This window comes from Poecilia reticulata, linkage group LG4 (genome assembly GCF_000633615.1).
Source record: "Poecilia reticulata strain Guanapo linkage group LG4, Guppy_female_1.0+MT, whole genome shotgun sequence".
Taxonomy (NCBI): Eukaryota; Metazoa; Chordata; class Actinopteri; order Cyprinodontiformes; family Poeciliidae; genus Poecilia; species Poecilia reticulata.
The window spans coordinates 25,654,465-25,675,783 of NC_024334.1; the positions used below are offsets into that span (position 1 = coordinate 25,654,465).

The 21,319-nt window shown below is 42.6% G+C and overlaps 2 protein-coding genes across 7 annotated transcripts in view; one reads left to right on the forward strand and one right to left on the reverse strand.

Moving 5' to 3' along the window:
- The window catches only part of tle2a (TLE family member 2, transcriptional corepressor a), a 48,156-nt gene extending 33,574 nt beyond the window's left edge, over positions 1 to 14,582 (forward strand). The window contains exons 5-20 of one of the 2 annotated variants that reach the window (XM_008406953.2): positions 1,040 to 1,102; positions 2,733 to 2,807; positions 3,351 to 3,567; positions 3,934 to 3,950; positions 5,045 to 5,140; positions 5,576 to 5,620; positions 7,121 to 7,282; positions 8,219 to 8,345; positions 9,088 to 9,293; positions 9,657 to 9,733; positions 10,794 to 11,043; positions 11,144 to 11,391; positions 12,807 to 12,954; positions 13,042 to 13,192; positions 13,364 to 13,440; positions 13,565 to 14,582. In XM_008406953.2, coding sequence (XP_008405175.1) covers positions 1,040 to 1,102; positions 2,733 to 2,807; positions 3,351 to 3,567; positions 3,934 to 3,950; positions 5,045 to 5,140; positions 5,576 to 5,620; positions 7,121 to 7,282; positions 8,219 to 8,345; positions 9,088 to 9,293; positions 9,657 to 9,733; positions 10,794 to 11,043; positions 11,144 to 11,391; positions 12,807 to 12,954; positions 13,042 to 13,192; positions 13,364 to 13,440; positions 13,565 to 13,672 — 2,067 coding nt within the window. In that variant the 3' untranslated portion in view covers positions 13,673 to 14,582. The remainder of the gene's footprint in view (positions 1 to 1,039; positions 1,103 to 2,732; positions 2,808 to 3,350; positions 3,568 to 3,933; positions 3,951 to 5,044; positions 5,141 to 5,575; positions 5,621 to 7,120; positions 7,283 to 8,218; positions 8,346 to 9,087; positions 9,294 to 9,656; positions 9,734 to 10,793; positions 11,044 to 11,143; positions 11,392 to 12,806; positions 12,955 to 13,041; positions 13,193 to 13,363; positions 13,441 to 13,564) is intronic. The other variant, XM_008406955.2, reaches the window with a different exon arrangement.
- Positions 14,583 to 15,715: 1,133 nt separating this feature from the next.
- tle2b (TLE family member 2, transcriptional corepressor b) overlaps positions 15,716 to 21,319 on the reverse strand; it is a 101,802-nt gene continuing 96,198 nt past the window's right edge. For all 5 annotated transcript variants that reach the window (XM_017304388.1, XM_008406949.2, XM_008406950.2 and 2 more), the window contains one exon: positions 15,716 to 20,008. In XM_017304388.1, coding sequence (XP_017159877.1) covers positions 19,901 to 20,008 — 108 coding nt within the window. In that variant the 3' untranslated portion in view covers positions 15,716 to 19,900. The remainder of the gene's footprint in view (positions 20,009 to 21,319) is intronic.

Here is a 21,319-nt window from a genome sequence, read left to right on the forward strand (position 1 = left end):
AGAGCATGGAGGGAAGAAGGGCAGGGGTTGGGAGTCCAATGGGGAGAGATGAAGCTAGTCAGAGCAATGAGAGAGGAACGCAAGGAAAAAAGAAGTGGGGGGGAGGAGGTGGAGGGAGGGGAGGAGTTCAGTCCAGCATCAATAAATCACTTAAGAGCGGGAGGCTGAGGGTGTGTGTTTGTGTGGAGGTGGAAATGGGCATGCATTCTCCCACACACAAGCACACACTTCAAAGAGTAGCTGCTGTCAACAAGATAAACAGCCTGCAGCTATAATGATGCTGTCATGATCTCTGCATGCATATCATTACTGGCCCTAACGGCCTCGTTGGACCGGCCACCGAACACGCTGGTGTGTGTCAGAGCTAACACCACGGTGTACGTCACACTGATTACCGTCCGGATGGTAAGGAAGAATGGATAAATGAAGGGATAATGGAGGAAAAGTTTGCTGCTGGCAATGTTTTAGAGTGTGTCCTGGTAGACACACACACACACACACACACACACACCCACAGCACAAAGAAGACGAGACCTTCAAACCCAAAACCCTTCCACCGAACGGGGAACACGCACTCACAAAACCGTACATGCATAAATACAAACACACAGAGACAAAACAGACATGCAGAGACACACACACACACAAGATGGGGTTTGTTGTGTCTTGTCTTTGTGCACACACACACACACACACGCACACACACACACACACACACGCACACACACACACACACACTCTCTCGCTCTCTGTGTGGGCTGGTTGTGGCCACAGCAGATGCTGTCCATGAATATTTTAGCCAAACTCTCTGGCAGAGTTTCCATTTGCATGGACCAGATGTAAGCAGCTGAAATATTTACCACTCCGGCCCTGGGAGAAGCAGGCCAAAACTGTGTGTGTGCCCGTAACCTTCACGTCTGCGTGCGTGTGTGTGTGCGCGTTTCTTTGTGTACATGCTCGGTCTTGGTGGTGTGATTGTTTGTGTGTTTATTCATCAAAGTGACAGTATCTTTTTTTTTTTTTTTTTTTGCTCTTTCAGACAGAGATTGCCAAGCGGTTGAACGTGATATGTGCTCAGCTCATCCCCTTTCTGACGCAGGAGGTGGGACACGTACACACACATACGCACACCCCCCCCCACACACACACACACACACACACACACACACGTGGACACGCACACACTCTGTATTCAGTTCTCCGTCTCTACGTTGTGACAGGAACCCACACAAAAGTGGCCGTGTCCACATTTATCAATATCTGTCTCAGACACACGCGCACACAGAGCTGCAGATGGACAGGACAGAGCGGTGTGCCTCCATTTAGACTAAAGAGCAATATTTTTTAAAAACAATGCTCATCGAAGGGTTTCATTCTACACTAATTGTCCAAGTTGTCATGTGCTCATTGAGGCACATCTCAGAAAATTTAAAGGTTCAGTAATTCAGTTGAAAAAGTGAAACTTGGGTGTTTTCAGCGTTTCAAGCGTTTATTTCTGTTAATTTTAGAGAATACGACTTAAAGCCAATTAAATCCCAGTTTTATTTTCAAATGAAATTGTAGTCATACAGAGTCAGTACACATTTGGGATTCCTTTTCATGTATTACTGCATTGGTGCTGCGTAACATGGAAGTGATCGGCCTGTAGCTCTGCTGAGGCATTCAGGAAGCTCAGGTTTAATTGCGGCCTGTCTGGATTGTTGGGTTTGGTGTTCCTCATCTTACTCCATAGATTCTCTATGGGGTTCAGGTCAGTTTGCTGGCCAATCAGAAACAGGAACACCAAGATTATTTAACCAGCTTTTGGTGCGTGCGTGCGTGCGTGCGTGCGTGCGAGAGAGAGAGAGAGAACTGCCAGAAAATAAAATCGCACCTATATAAAACCAGCCAGCTGATGGAAGCGTGACATGCTCAAAAGTTTCCCAGTAGGTGGCTGAGTTGACTTTGGGCTTGATAAAACAGAGTGCACCGACACCAGCAGATGAGATTATGTGGAAACTTCACACTGCACCTAAAAGAACCTGGATTCTACTCCTTTGCATTTTTCCTCCAGAAGAAATTAAACACAATGTTTGCTTTTGTCTAAAAATAAGACTTTGAACCTCTTTTGCAACCAGTATTTCATCTCCTTGTCTTCGCTAAGATGCTTCTGATTTCCAGTGATTGGTTTACCAGGAGGAATGCTGTCATCCTAGTCCACGTCGTGGACACGTCTGAGTTTGCTGAAGAACAAACTGGAACTTTTCTCCACGCCTTGTGAATCTACCCTAAGCTCTTATATATGCTTTGCTTCATAATCCTTCATGTTACCTAAAAAGGTTTTTCTGCCATACTTTTTCCTTCCATTTAACTTTGCATGAATGGTCTTCGTGAACAGCCAACTTGTTGTAATTTACTCTCTTTAAGAAGGATAAACCATCTCCTTGATTGCTTAAGACATAATACAGGCAGACATTTTTTTTGTTAAAATTGTCATTTTTAATTAGTCAAGTGTTATTCCGATTCTTGGGTTTTAATTAGCAGAAAGCCATAATAATCAAAACTAACAGAATGAAGACTGGAATTGTCGCGCTGCGTGTAATGAGTTTATAAACAAGCTTTACTTTTTGAATTGGACTTCTGAAATTAATGATCATTTCGATGATGTTTTAATTTATGTAAATGCTCCTGTTTTTTTATGTAAAGTTAGCAGACTGTAAGTTGACTGGTTGATGTTCTGGTTTGATCCGCAGCACCAGCAGCAGGTGGTCCAGGCCATGGAGCGCGCCAAACAGGTGACCATGGGGGAGCTAAATGCTTCAATAGGGGTACGTGGGCTCCCCCCTCTGCTTCAGAGCGTGTGTACCTTATACTCCCATATTTTATTTTTCCTCCTTTTTTTTTCTTTTTGCAGCACAAGCCAACCTGTTGGCATGCGCTACATTTTAAAATGTGCCGACTTCATCGGCTCATTATTCGTTTTCAAACTACGCTCATCAAAAATGGAGATTTGATTTCAGACCTCACTCGAGCGTCAGTTCAAGAAACGTGAATGCTCCCAAAATAAGTCGATTTAAATGTTTGCTGGCGTTTTTGCAAACTTCGAAAAAAAAAAAAAAATTATTTTTATTTCAAAACTTTAATCAAAATTTTCACCACAGGGTTGTTAATTGTGCCACTGCTTTGACCTTGGCATTTCTCCTTATGTGCACATCGCAACAATTAGTTCCCCCCTCCTCCTTTCCTCCTTTTCCTCTTCTTAATTACTTCCAGTGAAACCACTTCCTCCACTCCTTGTAAGTCACCCAAGTTTCTCTCGTCTTTTCTTTCTCTCTTGCTCTCTGGGTTTGTATTCATTCTCCCGTGTGCAGCAACAGCTTCAGGCCCAGCACCTCTCCCAGCATGCCCAGGGTTTGCCAGTCGGCCCACACCCATCAGGATTGCCCCACCCCGGTCTGGCACTCGGCGGAGGGTCCGGCCTGCTGGCCCTGTCCGGGGCTTTGGGGGCCCAGCTTGCAGCCAAAGATGAGAGGGCACACCTGGAGGCGGTGGCGGCAGCCTCCGCTGCTGCAGCAGAGCACCACAGAGGTATGCTTTAAATGAGGCGTGACATTCTCTTTGTGTTGCAGAGCTTAGAGGGTTGATGAGTCCAATGTTCAGACAGGAGCCAGACGGCATTTTTGAGGCAAAAAAAAAACCCACAATGCTGATGTAGGAGGAGAGTAAGCATTAAATCTTGGCGTGGTTGAAATCTGATTGATTTTTCCTTTGGAGCGATGTCAGGACATAGACATAGTTGCTGGTAATAATACTCCTTGGGGATATTTCTGCACATTGTATGAAGTAACGGTGAATAACTTTATGATTATGTGCATTTCTTTGTCCTTTCTCGCCCTTGCTGCATTGCTGCACACTTCCTGGATGTGTTGGACGTTTTATTCCGCACCTGAATAGACCGGGAAGCCGGACCAGTGAGTGCAATTTACACCCCCACCTCACTATTGATCACTCGTGTGAAGCACAGTCATACCTTCCCACCATTTTGTTCCACTAATTTTCATAGTGGGACACCTGATCTAAATTGGGGAGCTCTTTCCATAAATGCTGGAGTTAAAAAAAAAGAGCTAAAAATTTCACCACTTTTTATATCTATAAAATGTTAGATGAAAAGTTGATTTCAAAATTCATTACATTGCCTCAGAAACGTGTTTAAAATCCCTGAAACTTTTCGTATTTTGTCACATTAAACTACAAATTCAGTTCATGGGAATTTTATGTGATGGAACAACACAACGTTTAGCAAAATAGTTGCTGATATTGCTCTTTTCCACACCAATAGTTTTTATTCACAAATTAATCATCATCCTAAGATAATTGGTGCTAATGGAATTTTTTGAGGAGGATAAATATTTAACAACGCAAAGCCCTATATCACATTTCTTCCACTTTATAATCATACACAACTTCTTATTGGTCTGTCACATGGATGTTTATGGGGTTTTTTTGTTGCATTTCTATCTTTGTGTTCCGAACTTGATTTGTGTAGTTGTCGAGGAGTTGGATGCTAAAAATTAGCACAAAACAATCCAACAGTACGTGGGGAAAAATATATTCTAAAACACGTCGAATAAAGTTAAAAACACAAGGTCACGTCCATCTCTTTTGTTGTGTTTTGAAACTTTCCTTGTTGGAGCGATTTTATTCCACAATGCGCTCACATTTGTTTTCAGCTTTTGACTTTAGCTCACTCCCTCTCCCATCTTCTGCACTGCCGTTAAGAAAACTCTGCCTCCCGCTGCTTCCCTCAGTGGGCCGGCCAGTCGATGCAGCCTGATATTCTTTCACATTCATCTCTGCGGCTCATGAGCCTGACATGATTTATGCACTCCCCCTCACCTCATTATCATCCTCTTCCTCCCTTTCCACCCTCACGCCCTTTCTCCTACTCCTCTGTACTTCCTTGCTTCATCTCCTCCTCTCTATATAAATTCCTCCTCTCCATCCTTCATCCTCACGTGTGCAAACGCTCACTCTTTTTGCCCTTTTAACCCTTCCCTCTCTGCAGAGCTCCCTCTCCAACGGGGACAAGGGCCGCTCAACAGACTACCTCAGCAACGGCAAGAAGAGGAAAGCTGAAGAGAAGGAGTTCATGACAGACTATGTGAGGACACTTTCATAACACTCTTAAATGTTTGAGTAACTGCAGGAAAGTTTCACCCAACTCCTCCAATTCGAGTCAGATAAAAGACACGGTGTCTTTTGTGCAGTGGAAGACCAGCAGACTTTGGGGAACTGCCCTCTTTCTATCTAAAATATTTACAGTTCTGACTCTCTGTACTGTTTTCTTGGAGTAACTGTGGAGGATCACATAGTCGAGTGAGTTTTAGCCAATTATGTTGCTTGAAAGTAGAAAGTCATTGATTTGAGACTTGTTTACTGTACACTGTTAAAAATAGTATAAGGGTCATTTACATTTGTGCTGCTTGTTTTTTTATCTTCCTGTCAAGTTTGTTTGTCTATGCTCTCTGCATACAGCAGGTAACCTAGGAGTGTTTTATTTATTTATTTATTATTATTATGCCCTTTTCTCTCGCAGGGCAGCGATGCGGATAAGAGCGATGATAATTTGGTGGTGGATGAGGTTAGTAGGCGGCCGCCGGCCTCTGTTTGCTTCACTTGACCGCTTTCATCAGCATGCACCGTGTAAACACAGCCAGCAGACTCACATGAATAGGAATAATGATGCCCGCCTCTGCTTCTGCCTGACCTCATTTAGACGCACACACATCCAAAACGCATACAGGTGCACAATCTGAGCTGTAGCCTGCGGTGTTTAAAAAAAAAATAAAATTAAATTAAACATACATGTACAATCCTGAAAAGAGGAATTTTTCTAATTAGTTTTCTAAAGTGTTAAAAATCAAGTAATACTTAATGAATTTTGTGTTTGTTTGTTTTTTTAACTTTGATATGCATTTGTTAGATTTATCTCTGATTTGACAAGATGCACCTCTGTTCTAACTTTGAGTCCGTCTGAAATTATGTTTTTAAATTACTGGCTGAACACGCTTTTTACTTCTTTTTGGACTCTTGACCAAAACCTGAAATAAAAGTGCAGGTTTTAGTAATTTCTACAAATCAGATCATGACTCTTAAATCAAAGAAATATGACTTAGGAAGGACACTCAAATCTCCATTACAAACACAAGAGTTACAGATTTGGAAAAGGACACACTGTTTTGCCCAAATGCCAAAAAGCAGTAAAGGTTTTTTGTTTTCCTTGTCCTTTGTTTCTCTTGTGGATCCTGCATTCAATACTTCTGTTTAAACTTCAAGAAAAAAAGTCTAGAAGTTTGATGCTGGAAAAGTATGTAATTTTGATGTCAGAAGGTTCAGCATCCACTGAGGCTTAAGGTCCTTTTAGGGTGCTTGAGGATTTTGTTCAGGCTGACATGCAGCCAGAACAGCCTCTATAAAACAGAAAGGGTTTGAGCTCAGGTCATAGTTTCAGTCTAAACCTCCTGTCTTGTAGTGAAATGCTCTGGAAGATCATGTCGAGATGAACATCAGTGAATTGTCAGCAGGCTCTGTAACTGCAGGATATAGACAGAGAGGAAGATGTAATGAAAGACATGTTTCTAAGTTACCTGTGATATGTGTTAATGATCAGTTAAACATGTATGAGTCCAGGTTAGTAAGAGCTGCTATGTTTTTGAGGTAACTTCCGACAGTTTTTCTTACGTGAAAATAGGATTTCAAAATCTACAGCTGCTTTAAAATGTCTTGGAAAATGCGTTAAATCATAAACAAGCTGCTTCGGTGAAGTAAAGAATCTCATTCAGAGTTTGTTTGTTGGTTTTTCTTCAAAGAGAGCATTTCCTTTAAAGGTTGCGCTGAAATTCCTGAACTTTAAACCTGAATCTTGTTTAAAGTAAAACAGAAACTTTAGCTGCATCATTTAGTTTTTACTCTAAGCAGACTTTGGTTCGCTGTGAGTGCAGTGGAACAACCCTGACAAACAAAGCAAAACAATTTCAAAACCTGACAAATATCAAATGACGTATTAAAAAAAAAATGAAATGGGGAGCTATGGCTTTTGTTCTTTTGTCATATTTAATACATTGTTGCATTTTGCATTCAGGACCCATCATCCCCCCGCAGCGTGCAGTCGTACTCGTCAAGGGAGAACGGTTTAGACAAGATCCCCCCGTCCCGTAAGGAAGGGCCCCCACAGGCCAGCCCCACCTCCCTGGCTTCATCAAGCAGCGCTCCGTCCCCATCCCGAGGCAAAGATCCCCCACAGGTAGATGAAAATATGTGCTGTCAAACAAATCTCCGCTTTCCTCTTCAACACCACATTCACATGTGCAGCTACACGTAAAGCGTTTCTTTCTGAGCACATCGCTTTTCCATGCTGCCACACTGTTATTTTGCCATTTTGTTCAGGATCAGTAGTTTCTCACATATTGTGCTACAACCGTCCAGCCGTCCCTCAGCGATTGCGTTGCCACTTTGTCATTATGGGTTATATTTTGCAACTCATTTGCCTTCTCAGTCTTTTTTTTACTGTTGAATTTTTTGTGTGTGTGTGTGTGTTTTGCATTTATGTACAAATCCCTATAAAATGCAAGTTATTCTGTTGTTCTAAAAATAACATACCCAGAAAAAAAAATAATAATATGTAGCTGAATAAGGGAGAATAAAAGAGAAAATGTACAAGATTTGTATGGACATTTGTGCATGAACACCTTGATTTTAGTTTTTAGCAGCTGTATAATTATCAAGAGTTCAGTGCTTCTGCCTCTCTGAGACAGTTTCAACTTTCAGTACTTGTCAATTATCCGGTATTAATTTGTGTTTTTGACACTGAAAAAGTTTGAAAAGCAAAACTAAAACATACACCAAATCCAATATGCACTGGGTGGATGACAATAGGGAGGTTCAATGAATTTTAAGGGGAATCAATAATTTAACCACTTGTGATTTTGTTAAGCGATAAACAGTTTATTTTTTTTAATCATCCACTGAACAAATCTATTGAAATTAAATGTTGATTTTTCTTCTCTCTAAAATGTCTGTGGGAGACGATGCTGCTGCACTGAAAGCACTTATTTTATTTTGTAATTTTTACTGGAGCCAAAAAATATTTTGAGCACTGTTGAATGACTGAATATAATGAATGAATGTTCTGTAGTGAAATACCTGCCATCACATCTCTGCCTTTATCTCTGTCCTCCAGAGAGAGAAGTCTAGCACCCCTGGTATGAAGCCGGGGACCCCCATGTCTCAGGAGTCCAACACCCCGGGTCCGAGTGGGCCCCCACAGTTCAGACCGGTTCCAGGAAAGCCCGGTGTCGACCCTCTTGGTACTCGCGTCTCTGAGCTTAACCATTCAGTAGCTTTAATGCTAACTCTGTAATTAACAATCTGCACTCAACAGATCAATCAGAAATAGGATTTCACTTTTGCACTTCAGCCGCAGTGACCCTGTTCCTTGCAGCGTCGGTCAGAGCCCTGCTGCAGTAGTTGGTATGAATGTCAGCCCGCTCATCTCCGCCGACCACCATCTGGACTTAATAAGCAGCTGTGGGTAGAAATATTCAGCGTGCTTCACTTTTTAAATGGAAAGATTAGGAGAGGTGATGGACTGTGACTGTGAGCCGCTTCATAATGAGCCTCCATCTAGATTCCACTGTATCTTTCTCTCGCTTTTTTTTTTCTTTTTTTCTTTTACACTTCACTTTTGGTGTCTGCTCCAATTTTGCACACTCTATTATGCATGCGAGCAAGCATATATACACAATGCCGACGGTGGACATAAAGGATGGGGATACATACCGACTTACCACGTGCTGCCTCCATGCAGGACGCCACGGTGGCCAGCAGGGGTCAGTAGTGGTCCAGTCCTGCTGCTTGTTCGCAACTCGTCGGTCACAGGTGTCTGAAAGGCTCATTTTTAATAGATTTTGCATCATGTTTAAGCCGGTGACAAAAATCACACGGAAGGATTCTGAATGACTGACGCACTGAAATGGTTCCTTCAATCACAAATTTGTTCAGACGTGTTCTCCAGAGCGTTAAACACTCTTCTGTCTCCTTCTCTCCCAGCTCTTGGTCTGAGGAATCCCCTGGCAGTGCAGGGGGCCTACCCTCCGGGGGCTTTTGGCCTGCCCCCTCCGGGGGTGAACGGAGATCTGCCCGGGGCGGGGGGCTACGGCGCCGGCCTCCACCTGGTCTCCCCCCAGATGAACGGAGCGGCGGCGGCGGCGGCGGCGGCGGCTGCAGCTGCTGCGGGCTACGGCCGGTCCCCTGTGGTGAGGCTGGCGCGCTGCAGATAATTTGTCTTTGCAGTGTCACTGTCATATGTTGGTGCCTCAGCATATAAAGCTGTCAGAAAGGTCAAAAATCTGGATATTTATGGAGAGGACATGAGTGTTTCAAAGGAAAAGCAGCTGCAGTGTGATTTATCTTTAAAAATCTGGCAGGCTGTGACCTTGCCTCTTAAAAACCTCTTTGCTCTTTTATTATCTTGTTTTATTCAGATCTTTTTATCCAGATACTGTTGCTGTATTATCCATTTTAATGAGCTAGTGCTCTTCTTTATGAACCACTGTCTTTTTAGTCTCTCCTTAAGCCATTTTTTTTTTTATTATTCTAAGGCATCTTATCTGCTGCAGGTGGGCTACGAGTCTCCACACTCGCATATGAGGGTCCCTGGGCTTCCGGCCAGCCTGCAGTCGGCCTCAGGAAAACCGTGAGTTTCCTCTTCCTAATTATTAAAATCTTCTCTGGTTCAAAAGTGGTCCCGCCAGTTCAGCAGAAATTTCCAGCTCAGTGTTCAGGTCAATGGTTAGATTGTTTTTTTTTTCTTCTGATTTTCAGTCTCAAGCAAAAGCAGGAGAGATAGAATCCTTAAAAATCTCCCAGGTTTTCTTTTGAATTATGTGATTGTGTCTCATATACGATACATTCAAGATGATGATGAGATTTTACCAAAGACCAAATATGGCGCTTTTTAAAAGTATTCATCCTGCTTGAACTTTTTCACATCTTCTCCCTTTACAACCACAACTTTCAGCATATTTTTAACTGTAATTTAATTTGTGATCAACAAACTAAAAGCGCTGGAAATAAAATACTTGGTATGCGAAATGTTGTACAGATCAAAACCTGAAAAGTGTGGTGAGCTTTTACATTCAGCCCCCTTTTTTGATACCTCTAGATTTAAAAAATATAAAAATCACGAGTTGATTTCAGAAGCTACTTGATTAGTAAATAGACTCCACCTTTATTTCACTGAATTTCAGTATAAATACACCCTGAATTCACATTCCTCACTGTGAAGCTCGGTATTGGCAGCATCATGCTTTGCAGATGCGTTTCTTCCTAAGGGACGGGGAAGCTGGTCAGAGTTGATGTGGAGAACGATGGATTGAGAAGAAAATTTGTCATTTTGAAGATTTTAAAAGTGGATATTAACTGCTGTTCAATATTCAGTATGGCTAAATTTGAGGTATTTTGCAAAGAACTCTGGGTAAACGGTCTTGCCTCTCTATGTGCAAAGCTAGTAGAGTGTTTAATAAAAGATTTGTAGCAAAAAATGTTTTGAATATTGAATGGGGTGGGGCTTAATACAAAAGCCTGTATTAAGCCCCCCCCTCTTTTCAGGTTCAGTATCTTTCAAACCACATAGTTTTATTAGCTTTCTGCTTTGTCATAAGCACAGTTAAACACAAATCCAAAACAAAACCATCACTCTTGTTTTAATCGTGAATGCATCTTTCAATCAGTTCTTTCCTCTCTCCTCTTCCCAGCGCCTACTCGTTCCACGTGAGCGCCGACGGCCAGATGCAGCCGGTGCCRTTCCCCCCCGACGCCCTGCTGGGCCCGGGCATCCCGCGTCATGCCCGTCAGATCCACACGCTGAGCCACGGGGAGGTGGTGTGCGCCGTCACAATCAGCACCTCCACACGCCACGTCTACACCGGAGGCAAGGGCTGCGTCAAGGTGTGGGACATCAGCCAGCCGGGAAGCAAGAGCCCCATGGCCCAGCTGGACTGTCTGGTGAGACATGATGGGAGATTGGAAGTCAAACGCAGCAGCAGCATATTTTATTGCACCACGTGTAAACTTAACGCACTCCACACCCTCCGTGTCCAATCAGAACCGGGATAACTACATCCGCTCCTGCAAGCTGCTGTCTGACGGTCGGACCCTGATTGTCGGAGGCGAGGCCAGCACGCTGTCCATCTGGGATCTGGCCACGCCGACTCCCCGCATCAAGGCGGAGCTGACGTCGTCCGCCCCGGCCTGCTATGCCCTGGCCATCTCCCCCGACAACAAGGTCTGCTTCTCTTGCTGCAGCGACGGCAACATCGTCGTCTGGGACCTGCACAACCAGACGCTGGTCAGGTAGGAGCAAGAAACGTCAGATCAGTCTGAAACCGTTTCAGTCAGACGAGGAGAGCAGATCGAAACTAAGAAAATGAAAATTAGTTTTTAGTAAGTTGGCGCTGGTTGAAGTGGGGAAGAAGATTTCTGGCAAAATCAACTGTTAAAAAGGCAGATTTCTGGTTTTCAGCTGAGCTTGTGTCTCACTTTATAAAGTGTAATTTGGAAAGTTGCTGCCAGGTTATTAATGATTTTACCATACAGCGCTGGATAAATACTCCCAAAGAACCATTTTCTTTCCCCACATTAGCACTGCAGTCTTAAATCTTCTATCACCGAATTTCCAGAGAAGACGAGCCATAAAATCATCCGCAGGAGACATTTCTGCTACTGCATGTTCAGCTGTTTATCTACATGCAGTGCTGCAGCAACTATTAGCATCTGTTGCTCATAAAACAGGCAGGAAACCTCCAGGACAAGCTCCCAGAGGACCCATCCTTTAGTTTATAAACTGACAAGCTTCAGGAAAGATGACCTGATATTATCTCCTCATGCATCTAAAATGCTGACAGCACCAAAATGTAACCGAATCGCATACGTGGAAGGCATAATAAGTTAGCTAATCCACACGTTTATGCAGATATTCATGAAGATTTCTCTGTAGCTTGAATAGAAAATTTAGGAAATGTATCGCCTCTTTCTGTTTCTGTGACTTTGTACCACAAGCAGTGATGTCAGTAATGCATTACAAAAACACATTACTCTAATCCGACCACTATTTTCAGTAATGAGTAATCCAACACGTTACTGTGGTTCAAATCCAGTAATCAGATTAAAGTTACTTATTCAAATCACTGTGTGCTTCTATTACTTGGAGTTTTACAGACATTAGTGGAGCACACAAAAATGACTAAAGTTTTTTTTTTTTTTTTAAACCATTAAACAATCTCCATTGTTCTATAAAATAACTTGCAATTAAGTAAGTATTGGCAAGAGCAGGTGCTTACAGTAACTAATAAAGTAACTTGTAATCTAACTTAGTTACTTTCCAAATCAAGTAGTCAGTGAAGTCAATAAACTACTTTTTAAAGAGTAATCTGTAATCTTTTTAAAGTTGCTTTTTCAAAGTAACTATGGCATCACTGACCACAAGAGCATCAAATGTATGAAAGGAAAAATCCTGTAATTAATGTAGGTGAACCGTCTCCCTGCACTGCAGAGAGTTTACAATAGAGGGAGGATCAGACATTTACAGAAAGAAATGTTCAACTTGACATGATCTGGGTCATGTGGCTACTAATTGTGGAAAAAAATAAAACATTTTTAATAGAAACCTTAAGTTTTCAAAGCACCGATCCTTCCGTCACATTTTAACCACTTTAGTGGAAAAAAAAAACCACTGATGCCTGATGGGTTTCATGTCCTTTTTTGTGCAGGCAGTTCCAGGGCCACACAGACGGAGCGAGCTGCATCGACATCTCCAATGATGGCACCAAGCTCTGGACGGGAGGGCTGGACAACACGGTCCGCTGCTGGGACCTGAGAGAGGGCCGGCAGCTGCAGCAGCACGACTTCACCTCACAGGTACTCGGTCAGGACTCTTGATACCTGAAGTTAGCATCCCATAAATGACACAAAAATAAAAACAATCCGCCTCCCTGTGCGTCCCAGATCTTCTCCCTGGGTTACTGTCCGACAGGCGAGTGGCTGGCTGTAGGGATGGAGAGCAGCAACGTGGAAGTGCTGCACGTGTCCAAACCCGACAAGTACCAGCTGCACCTCCACGAGAGCTGCGTCCTCTCCCTCAAGTTCGCATACTGCGGTACGCGCACACACACACTGAAAACCTGCATTTACTACGTAACATTTCTTTAGGGTATTTAATCACAGAGAGGTAAAACCTATTTTACTGCCGGTCAGAATCATCCGTAGCTCTCCCCAGCCCCCCCATGAGGCTTTATCTGCTGACAGCAGCGTGTGTTTTGTCCTGTAGGTAAATGGTTCGTGAGCACGGGGAAAGATAACCTCCTGAACGCCTGGCGGACGCCCTACGGATCCAGCATATTCCAGGTAGAATCTGTTTTATTTTCACATGGGACACAATAGATTTGACTCAGCAAACCTGAGAGCTTCAGTTCCTCTTTAAACCTTGTAGTTTGTAAAGCTCCCCCTTCCTCTTCGTCTCTCTGCACAGTCTAAGGAGTCTTCGTCGGTTCTCAGCTGTGACATCTCACCTGATGACCAGTTCATCGTCACCGGCTCTGGGGACAAGAAGGCCACAGTCTATGAAGTCATTTACTGATCTCTGATTGGCTCCTCACTGAAAGCTAACGATCCCCGGGGGGGGGGGGGGGCCAAGCCGAGGCCCCCCACTTCCTGCACCAGTGACTGTACAGGGTGTCGGCGGTGTGTGAAGAGCAAGAGACACTCAACTCGTACTTCGTCGTTTTGTTCGCGTTTGTGAGAAATGAGCGAGAAAGAGAGAGAGAGAGAGAGAGAGAAGCAAGGAGACGCAAAGTCACATCTCTGGAAAATAAACTTTGGTGTTTAATGCTCTGAGAAAGCTGGTTAGTCTATAGCTACGCTAATGTGGGATTCCTCCAAAGAACTTTTCTTTTTTTTTTTTTTAAACAAAAACAAAATAAAACCTCTGTAGTGCAAAAGAAGTTAGAAGAAAACATTTATTTTTTTCTTTTTCTTTCCCCTTTTGGATTAATTGCAAACAGTTGAACTGATTTGAATGGAGGAGGTTTAATTGGATCTGTCCTGTCGGGGGTCCAAGCCGGAGTCATCCCGGCTCTGTGTGAGTTCTGATCGGCACACAGCACATGTGGGGGAGCTCTACTGATGTTCCAGATACTTTTTGCTTTTCCTTTTTTTTTTATTTTTTATTTCAGCATCATGATTGTAACATTTTCTCATGTATACGTGACAGAACAGGGCTTAGTTGGTTTCCTCTGAAACATCCAGAGAATCAGACTGTTTTCATTCATTTAAAATTGGGGAAAACAATCTCGAATACAAGACTTGGAAGTCGGTTAAAACAACACGTTCTCTTGTGTTTCAGGGTAAGCACATCTTTCATTCAGTATTTCATGTTCTTTCGTTGTATTTGTTAGGGCACATACAGATGGACTGGCCTGTATTTTCATAGCTACCATTCTGATCCATAAACATGTAAATAAAGGTCTCTAAAGGCAAAGGAGATTGTCCTCTGACTTCATGTTTCTTTTAGAACATCGATTTGAGCATCTGCTTCTGAAAATCCAACAGTGTCCCGCTTTTTTTTTTGTTTTGTTTTGTTTTGTTGACCTTTGCCTGTGTTTGTGTGCTTGTGATGGAAGAAATTAAAATAATCGCACACTAGCGCAAGTTTTCCCAAGTCAGGCTTTTGGCAGATTTCATCTGGATGTTTCAAAGAAGGACAAAAAAAAAAATGGAAGCATTTGTTGCCTATTTGTTCAAACCCTACCAGTCAGAACAGCGTGTTCTCACAGCATGGTGTCAGAAAGCATCTTAGAAATATTTAGATGAGAAATGAAGGCTGCTGAAGGTGAAGGCGCGCTGCCTCCTCTCCTGTGATGACTGCGCTTCTCTCATTCAGAGGGATCACCGAGTTTCTCGACTGTCTGGAGGATCAGAGGTGAGGSGGGGGGGGGGGGATTGTCTTGGGATTTAAACACGCAGCATGAACTATCGTTCGTGGCGCTGCTGCTGTAAGATCTCAGACTTTCACGGTGAGGCTTGTGTTTAGAGTGTGTTGAGACTGAGGGGATCTGAACTCGTTACGATGATGCTCCAGAGGACGCTTTTCAGTGATCATGGAGAATGTTCCGCTGAGATGCTTTAAAGGTTTTTGATGACATCAGGGCCCGAAACAGATTGATCGTGATGAATCGATTATTGTAATGACTGTCAACCAATTTAGTAATTGATTAATCGTTAACTGGAGCATATAGAGTGTAAACCATGCCATTTGCTGAAGGAACACCACTCTCAGCAGTGTTGTGGCACAGAGAATATGTCCTTTTGTGTACAAGATGGAAAAACCTTTGCAAATATTTTCTACCCTGAACTACATGGGTTTAGTTCAACCTGGTTTAAATTCTGCACTAAAGGAAAATAAACCAAACCACAGCTGTGAGGCTAGATATGTAAAGCAAAAGCTTGCAGCCTTTTTGTCAGCAGTAATTAAACATATTTTTTAAAAAATGCTAAAAAAGGAAACTTGACTCATGTTAGCCTGCGAATGTACTTTAAACCTTGTTTAACGTAAAGATTTCAGCGTGGAACAAACTGTCGACATTTTTGTTAATTATTCAATGAAAAGACTGAATACCTGAAATGATGAGCACAAGTTTGGTTTATTCTTCACAGATAGCATTTGTTGTACAGCACAAGGAAAAAAAAACACATCAGGAGGGGAAGACAGTGCATTTAAAAAATAAAATAAAATTCCTTGGCTTTCCAAAACAGAAAAGTTAATATAAGCCATAAAAGAAAAAGTCTTTTTTTTTTTTTTACACTGTCGAAACAGAAGCACAGGTGGGGCAGGGAAATGTTAATTCAAACAAAGTATCAAATACAATGTCCCAAATACTGACGCTAGACCACCATATGCATAGCCATTATACAGCATCGTTTTGAGTAGCATACAAGTTTGTGTACGTGAGAATCATTTATGGCTACCTGGGGCTTTTGGACAGAGAGGAAAAAAAGAAGAGAGGCAGGAAGCTGTACAGAACGTCTCTGACTCTGCAGAAGGCCCTCATGATTATGTTCAGGCTTCAGCGCTGCAGCTAAAAAAATCAGATAAACTTTTCTAACATTGGATACAAGTAAACAAAATTGCATACCGCCTTTATTATTTTCTGAAAAGAGGACCGTTAAGGATCGCCACTGTATAAAATATTTTTATTTATTTTTTCCTTTTGAGCAGCTCAGCTTTAGTGCAACAAGCATGCAGTGAAAGTGGAGCCTCCTTCATAGCAAATCTTTAGTGCCTGCTGAACACAGGCACGAATCAACAGAAGTAGGAGCTGAAAACAACATAAGGCTAAGAAATAGACTCGAGTACACTTACTACCACTTTTGAAAAGGGGGGGATAAAGAATAAACAACAAACAGTGGAGTTCTTGGTAGGTTTTCAATACATCCTACCTGTGTTCCCTTGATTATCTATCTCCATAAGTATGTATCCCCCTCTGAGCCCAAAACAAGCCACAGGCAACCCGAGTACATAAACATATTATACAGGACAAGCAATCACTAGTCATAAAAAAAAATAATGAAATGATGCAGTGAATTAATAGAAGAAATTGAAATTTGCCTTTTATTTCTAAACACAGGCTCTACAGAAACTGAGAGCGCTGACGCAGTTTTCTTATTTTGGAATATGTGAAGTGATATGGAAAGTAGAAAAGTCCAAATAAATATGTTTAATGCTCATTACCATACAAGTCTGTAGGCCAACTGTGGTTAGCTTTTAGCACGTACTGAAAACAGATCCGACGCGTCCACATTCAAAAGTTTCAGTTGCAGCTTCATGAAATCAAAAGAAAAAACTAGAGCTGTTAAAAATTTGCTAAAGTTGCTATAAAGGAGTGGTCGCGTCCCACAACCGTGTTCACCACTCAGTTCAGTTCATTTATTCTCTCATTCTGGTGGTACAGTAAAAGTAACATACAGCTGAGGCCTTTGCTACAAAAGAGACTGATGGACTGATGAAGCATGTTAGCATCAACATGCTTTAGCATCAACATGCTTCCTCAGCTCAGGGTGCTAACTATTGGGAAGTGATCAGGTGTCCAGCACAGTAAAAACCTCCAAACGGTTGACTTGTGAAGTGGTGTGTCTCCCTCTCAGTCCAACACGGAGGATTTTAGAGACTATGTAGAAAGCATGGCATATTTAAAACCCAAGTTGTCGAGTCTAAACAGCGCAACAGATTAAACTTATCTTTTGAAATGCAGTATAAAAACTGAGACGGATAAGCAGTTCTTCAAAAATATTAGCGTATGGTTAACATCACCCTCCACAATTATTGACACTTATAGAAATGAGTAAAAAATATCTTGGGATAAATTAATGTTTTACTGCAATAGTGTCAGTTTGCATTAACTGTTTTCAGCAGCTCTCTAGCAGTGACCATGACCCTTTTAACATTTCCCTCATTGTCTGTGGGCAAGATAATCATGGGTCTTTTGTCCCACTTCCAGTTGTTTTAAGCTTTTTAAGTATTGGTCTGACTGTAACTGTGGACAAGTTGAGATTAGTAGCAATTTCTGAAGCTATTTTATGACTTAATCACTCTTCCAATTAGGAAAGACGGGAAAATTAAAGTGAGACACGTGTACCAAATCTCAAGAGAACAGGACATTTGTGTCCCATCATATCAATAACCCAAGAAAACATAATTTGTATTAATTAAAATAAAAAATGTTAAAAGTATACAATGGGAAATGTTTCAGAGACGTTTATTGTAAGAGTTGGCAAGCACATTTTGATATTTTATTCCTGAATTAAGAAAAATAAAGGTTTTCAACACTTCAGTATACTACTATGATAAATAGTACATTTTAAAATGTTTTTTATACACTTTTACCAAGAGTGCCAATAAACATGGAGGGTGTTAGTCCTCATGTTGTGTCTGTGATACGAAGACAGATTATGTTGATTACAATGCATTTTCCACTGAAAACAGCAAAATCATACTTCCCATTACCTCAGATTTAGGCACCGGTGTCTATTCATGTAAAACTTAAATGTGAATATAATGCACATATAAAACATAACAGAATTTGATTAGCTTTGCATGTATAGAACAAAAGCTTTAATCTTAAAAAATAGTGAATATGCAACAGCTAATGAGCGAATAAGAGAAAGTTTGAAACGGCTTTATTGCTCAGCAGCATTTCAAATTTGTTTAAAAAGCGACGTGTGGGGGTCCTTTTGGTGCCAAGATTTTGCTCGGGCAAAGCCGCAGACTTCCTGCAATGCCACCTGTTGTCCCGGCAACCGCTTCAGACCATGGAAAAGTGGCAATTTATTTTCGCACAGTGGCATTTCCAAGGATCAAACAAACAAGATACAGCGTTTTAATTGGTGATCTTAGCTGGACACACTGTGCTGTGTGCAGATAACATGCAGCTGCGGTAGACCCCCTCTGTTTTCAGTCAGTGGACTTTGCCAACTTCACACTTAGTTTACAGACACAGGAGTGGTGCATTCATTTAGTTTATGGACGTGTTTAAAATGTTTACCCTCTACTTTAATGATAAGCAATGGCTTATAAAACAAGGTTTAATCAGAGCAGGTAAGCAGGGATGGAGATGAAGACGTGCAGAAATGAAAACAGCAACTAGTTGCATAAAATTTGAAAGGAATTGGATTAGTCACTGCTTAGTTAGCTACTGATGATGGTGTAATCGCGTGGTGTTAATTTGCCCTCCAGTGTGCCTCACAGTGAGCTTGGTTGTGCTGCTACTTCATCTAGCTGACAGCGCCTTTTAATGAGAGTGAGCGCGGCGCTGGATGTCAGGAGAACAATCCGGAGGAATTAGAGGCAACGGATCGGCTGATGTTCTCTGTTTGTGTCTCCGGGCCCTGGGAGAATCCCATCGACTCCCCTGCTCATTAGGCTGCTGCCTTTGTCAGACCAAAATAAAATAGATATTAGGCAGAAAGGCAGGAGAGTGGGGGGCGCTGGGATGAATGTTTAATTGGATGCTCGGCTCCTTGTGTGTTTTTCCTCCCCCCCCACCCACCGTCTTACGTTTACCTCAATCGGCGGCGGGAGTCGGGGGGACGTATCGGAGCGTTTGTACTCTCGGCTCTGTGCGTCTTGAGCGGTTTTTTCGCGTCGGTTTATGTGGAAATCTGAAGCATCTCGCCGCGTCATCGTTCCCCGGCTCCTGACACCTCTCGCTGGGGAGATGGAGCTGCACCGTCAGCCTCATTAAGGCCTCCACTGTCTCGCTAATGAATCGATTGTGTGGTATCAGTGCTCCTGGCTGGCGCTCCCACCGTGCCGCTCCACGCCTCCTCTGGGGGCCTCCCTTCCACTGAGCTCTTAATCAGGAAACAGCCCTAATTACCCTACCTCCCCCCACCTCCCCGAACCCCCATTTAATGTCGCTTCCTTCTGCTCTATCGCTCTCTCTTACTCGTTTTTCCTCTCTTTCTCCTCACAACTTTATCTTTACACTCCACCGCCCTCTTCCCTTTGTCTTCCTTATCTTGCCGTTTCTCATTCTGTCTCTCCACTATCAGGCCTCATTCAACGAGCTTAGACTGGGTGGAGGAAGGGGAAGGTGAGGGGACATTTGGGAACAACTACAGCAGCTTATATTACAGCAAAACAAGAGGGCAGTGATGAAGTTTTAGGGCTGATGATTCGAGAAGATGAAGACGACGTTTGGCGGTGTTGAGAATCAAGTGGAGTTGATGCATAACTAAGAACAAAAACAAAAAAAGTGGAAAGAAATAAAAGCCTCTGTCCATCCTATCGTTTCCCGTGTCCACTTATTCTTTAATACACCACTTCGTACACAGTGGCCTTCTTGTCCCCGGAGCCCGTCACTATGTACTTGTCATCTGGGGAGACGTCGCAGCTCAGCACAGACGAGGACTCCTTGGACTGCGAGTGGTTGAGAAGAATGTTGACAGATGGGGAGAAACCCAGAAAAGAGAGAGAGAAATGAGGAAAGAATTAAAATATGACTCAACGGTTAATCCTCCACCACACGAGACATATTTGCATTTCAAAACAGTCGGCAATTATCTCCAAACAAACTCCGCAGATCCTGGATGCCGACTTATTCGTCTGCTCCTTTCTAGAGAAATGCTGCCTCTCTGAGGGCAAGTCTAATGGCTTCCACGCACTGGCAAGACGTGCACCGCTTCCTTTTTCTCCCCCACCCTGTGCCAGAAAGTAGGACCTGTGCACCTGGTTTCAGATGATCTAAAACTGCTCCATCATCATTCATTCTCCCTCTATTCATCACAGGTTCTCATCCTCGTTCTCTCTCCCGCTCCTGTTGACTCTCTAAACTCCTCCGCCCTCTCCCGCTTACACGCGCAGCGGGGCTGTCAATCATCGGCGCACAGGGGAGAGACCATCTAACACAGGTTTCCTCATATTAGACCGAGACAGCAGGAAGCGGAAACAAGGGAAGTCCAGAAGGAAGAAATGCACTGACAGTTTAAAGGAACCAAAAGCAAAGACAAAATGGGGAAAACAAATAAATAAACATTCAACCTAGATTGGTGAAATTTCTAAAAGTTGCTAAAAAGAGAGAATACTATAACATTTATTTGACGCAATGTGTTACATAGTTGTTTCCCATTAAATCAAATACATTTTAGTAAACAGACAAAAATGACAGAGTTAAGTCATCTAAGCTGAATGCTAAGCATAATGAGTATTTTCTGGTCCCTGCTAGCTGAGGAGTAAACACTCAAGGGAAAAAAAAAATAGTGCGGATCACACAAACCTGATGTCCAAACTAAAGTTTAGCTCCTTCAACTTTATAAAAACCACCACTTGCTAATGCAGGCTGACATTTCTGACCAGTTTTCTCTCATAAGTTTGCTCCGTGTTTAGCTCCATTCACCTTCCCATCAATAATGACCGACTGCATCATCACCATATGCTGAATTCAGGGGCTGTGCACAAAGCTTTACACCAGACAGCGACCTGCATGTAGGCCAACAAGTTTAAAATTTGTAAAAATCTGTCTGGTCTACGGCACTCTGGATAATAACGACCTAACTGTTTATAGTATTTGAGGAGGCTACTAAAGAACGAGAGTATGTGTGAACATTTACGTAGCAGCATCGTGTTTTGACTTTAATTGCAATCATTTACTTGTCAGTGTTTGGAAAGCAGAGTTGCTGAAACTAAATGCCTGCTGTATAACTTGCAGTACGTCCTGCATAGGAACAGAAG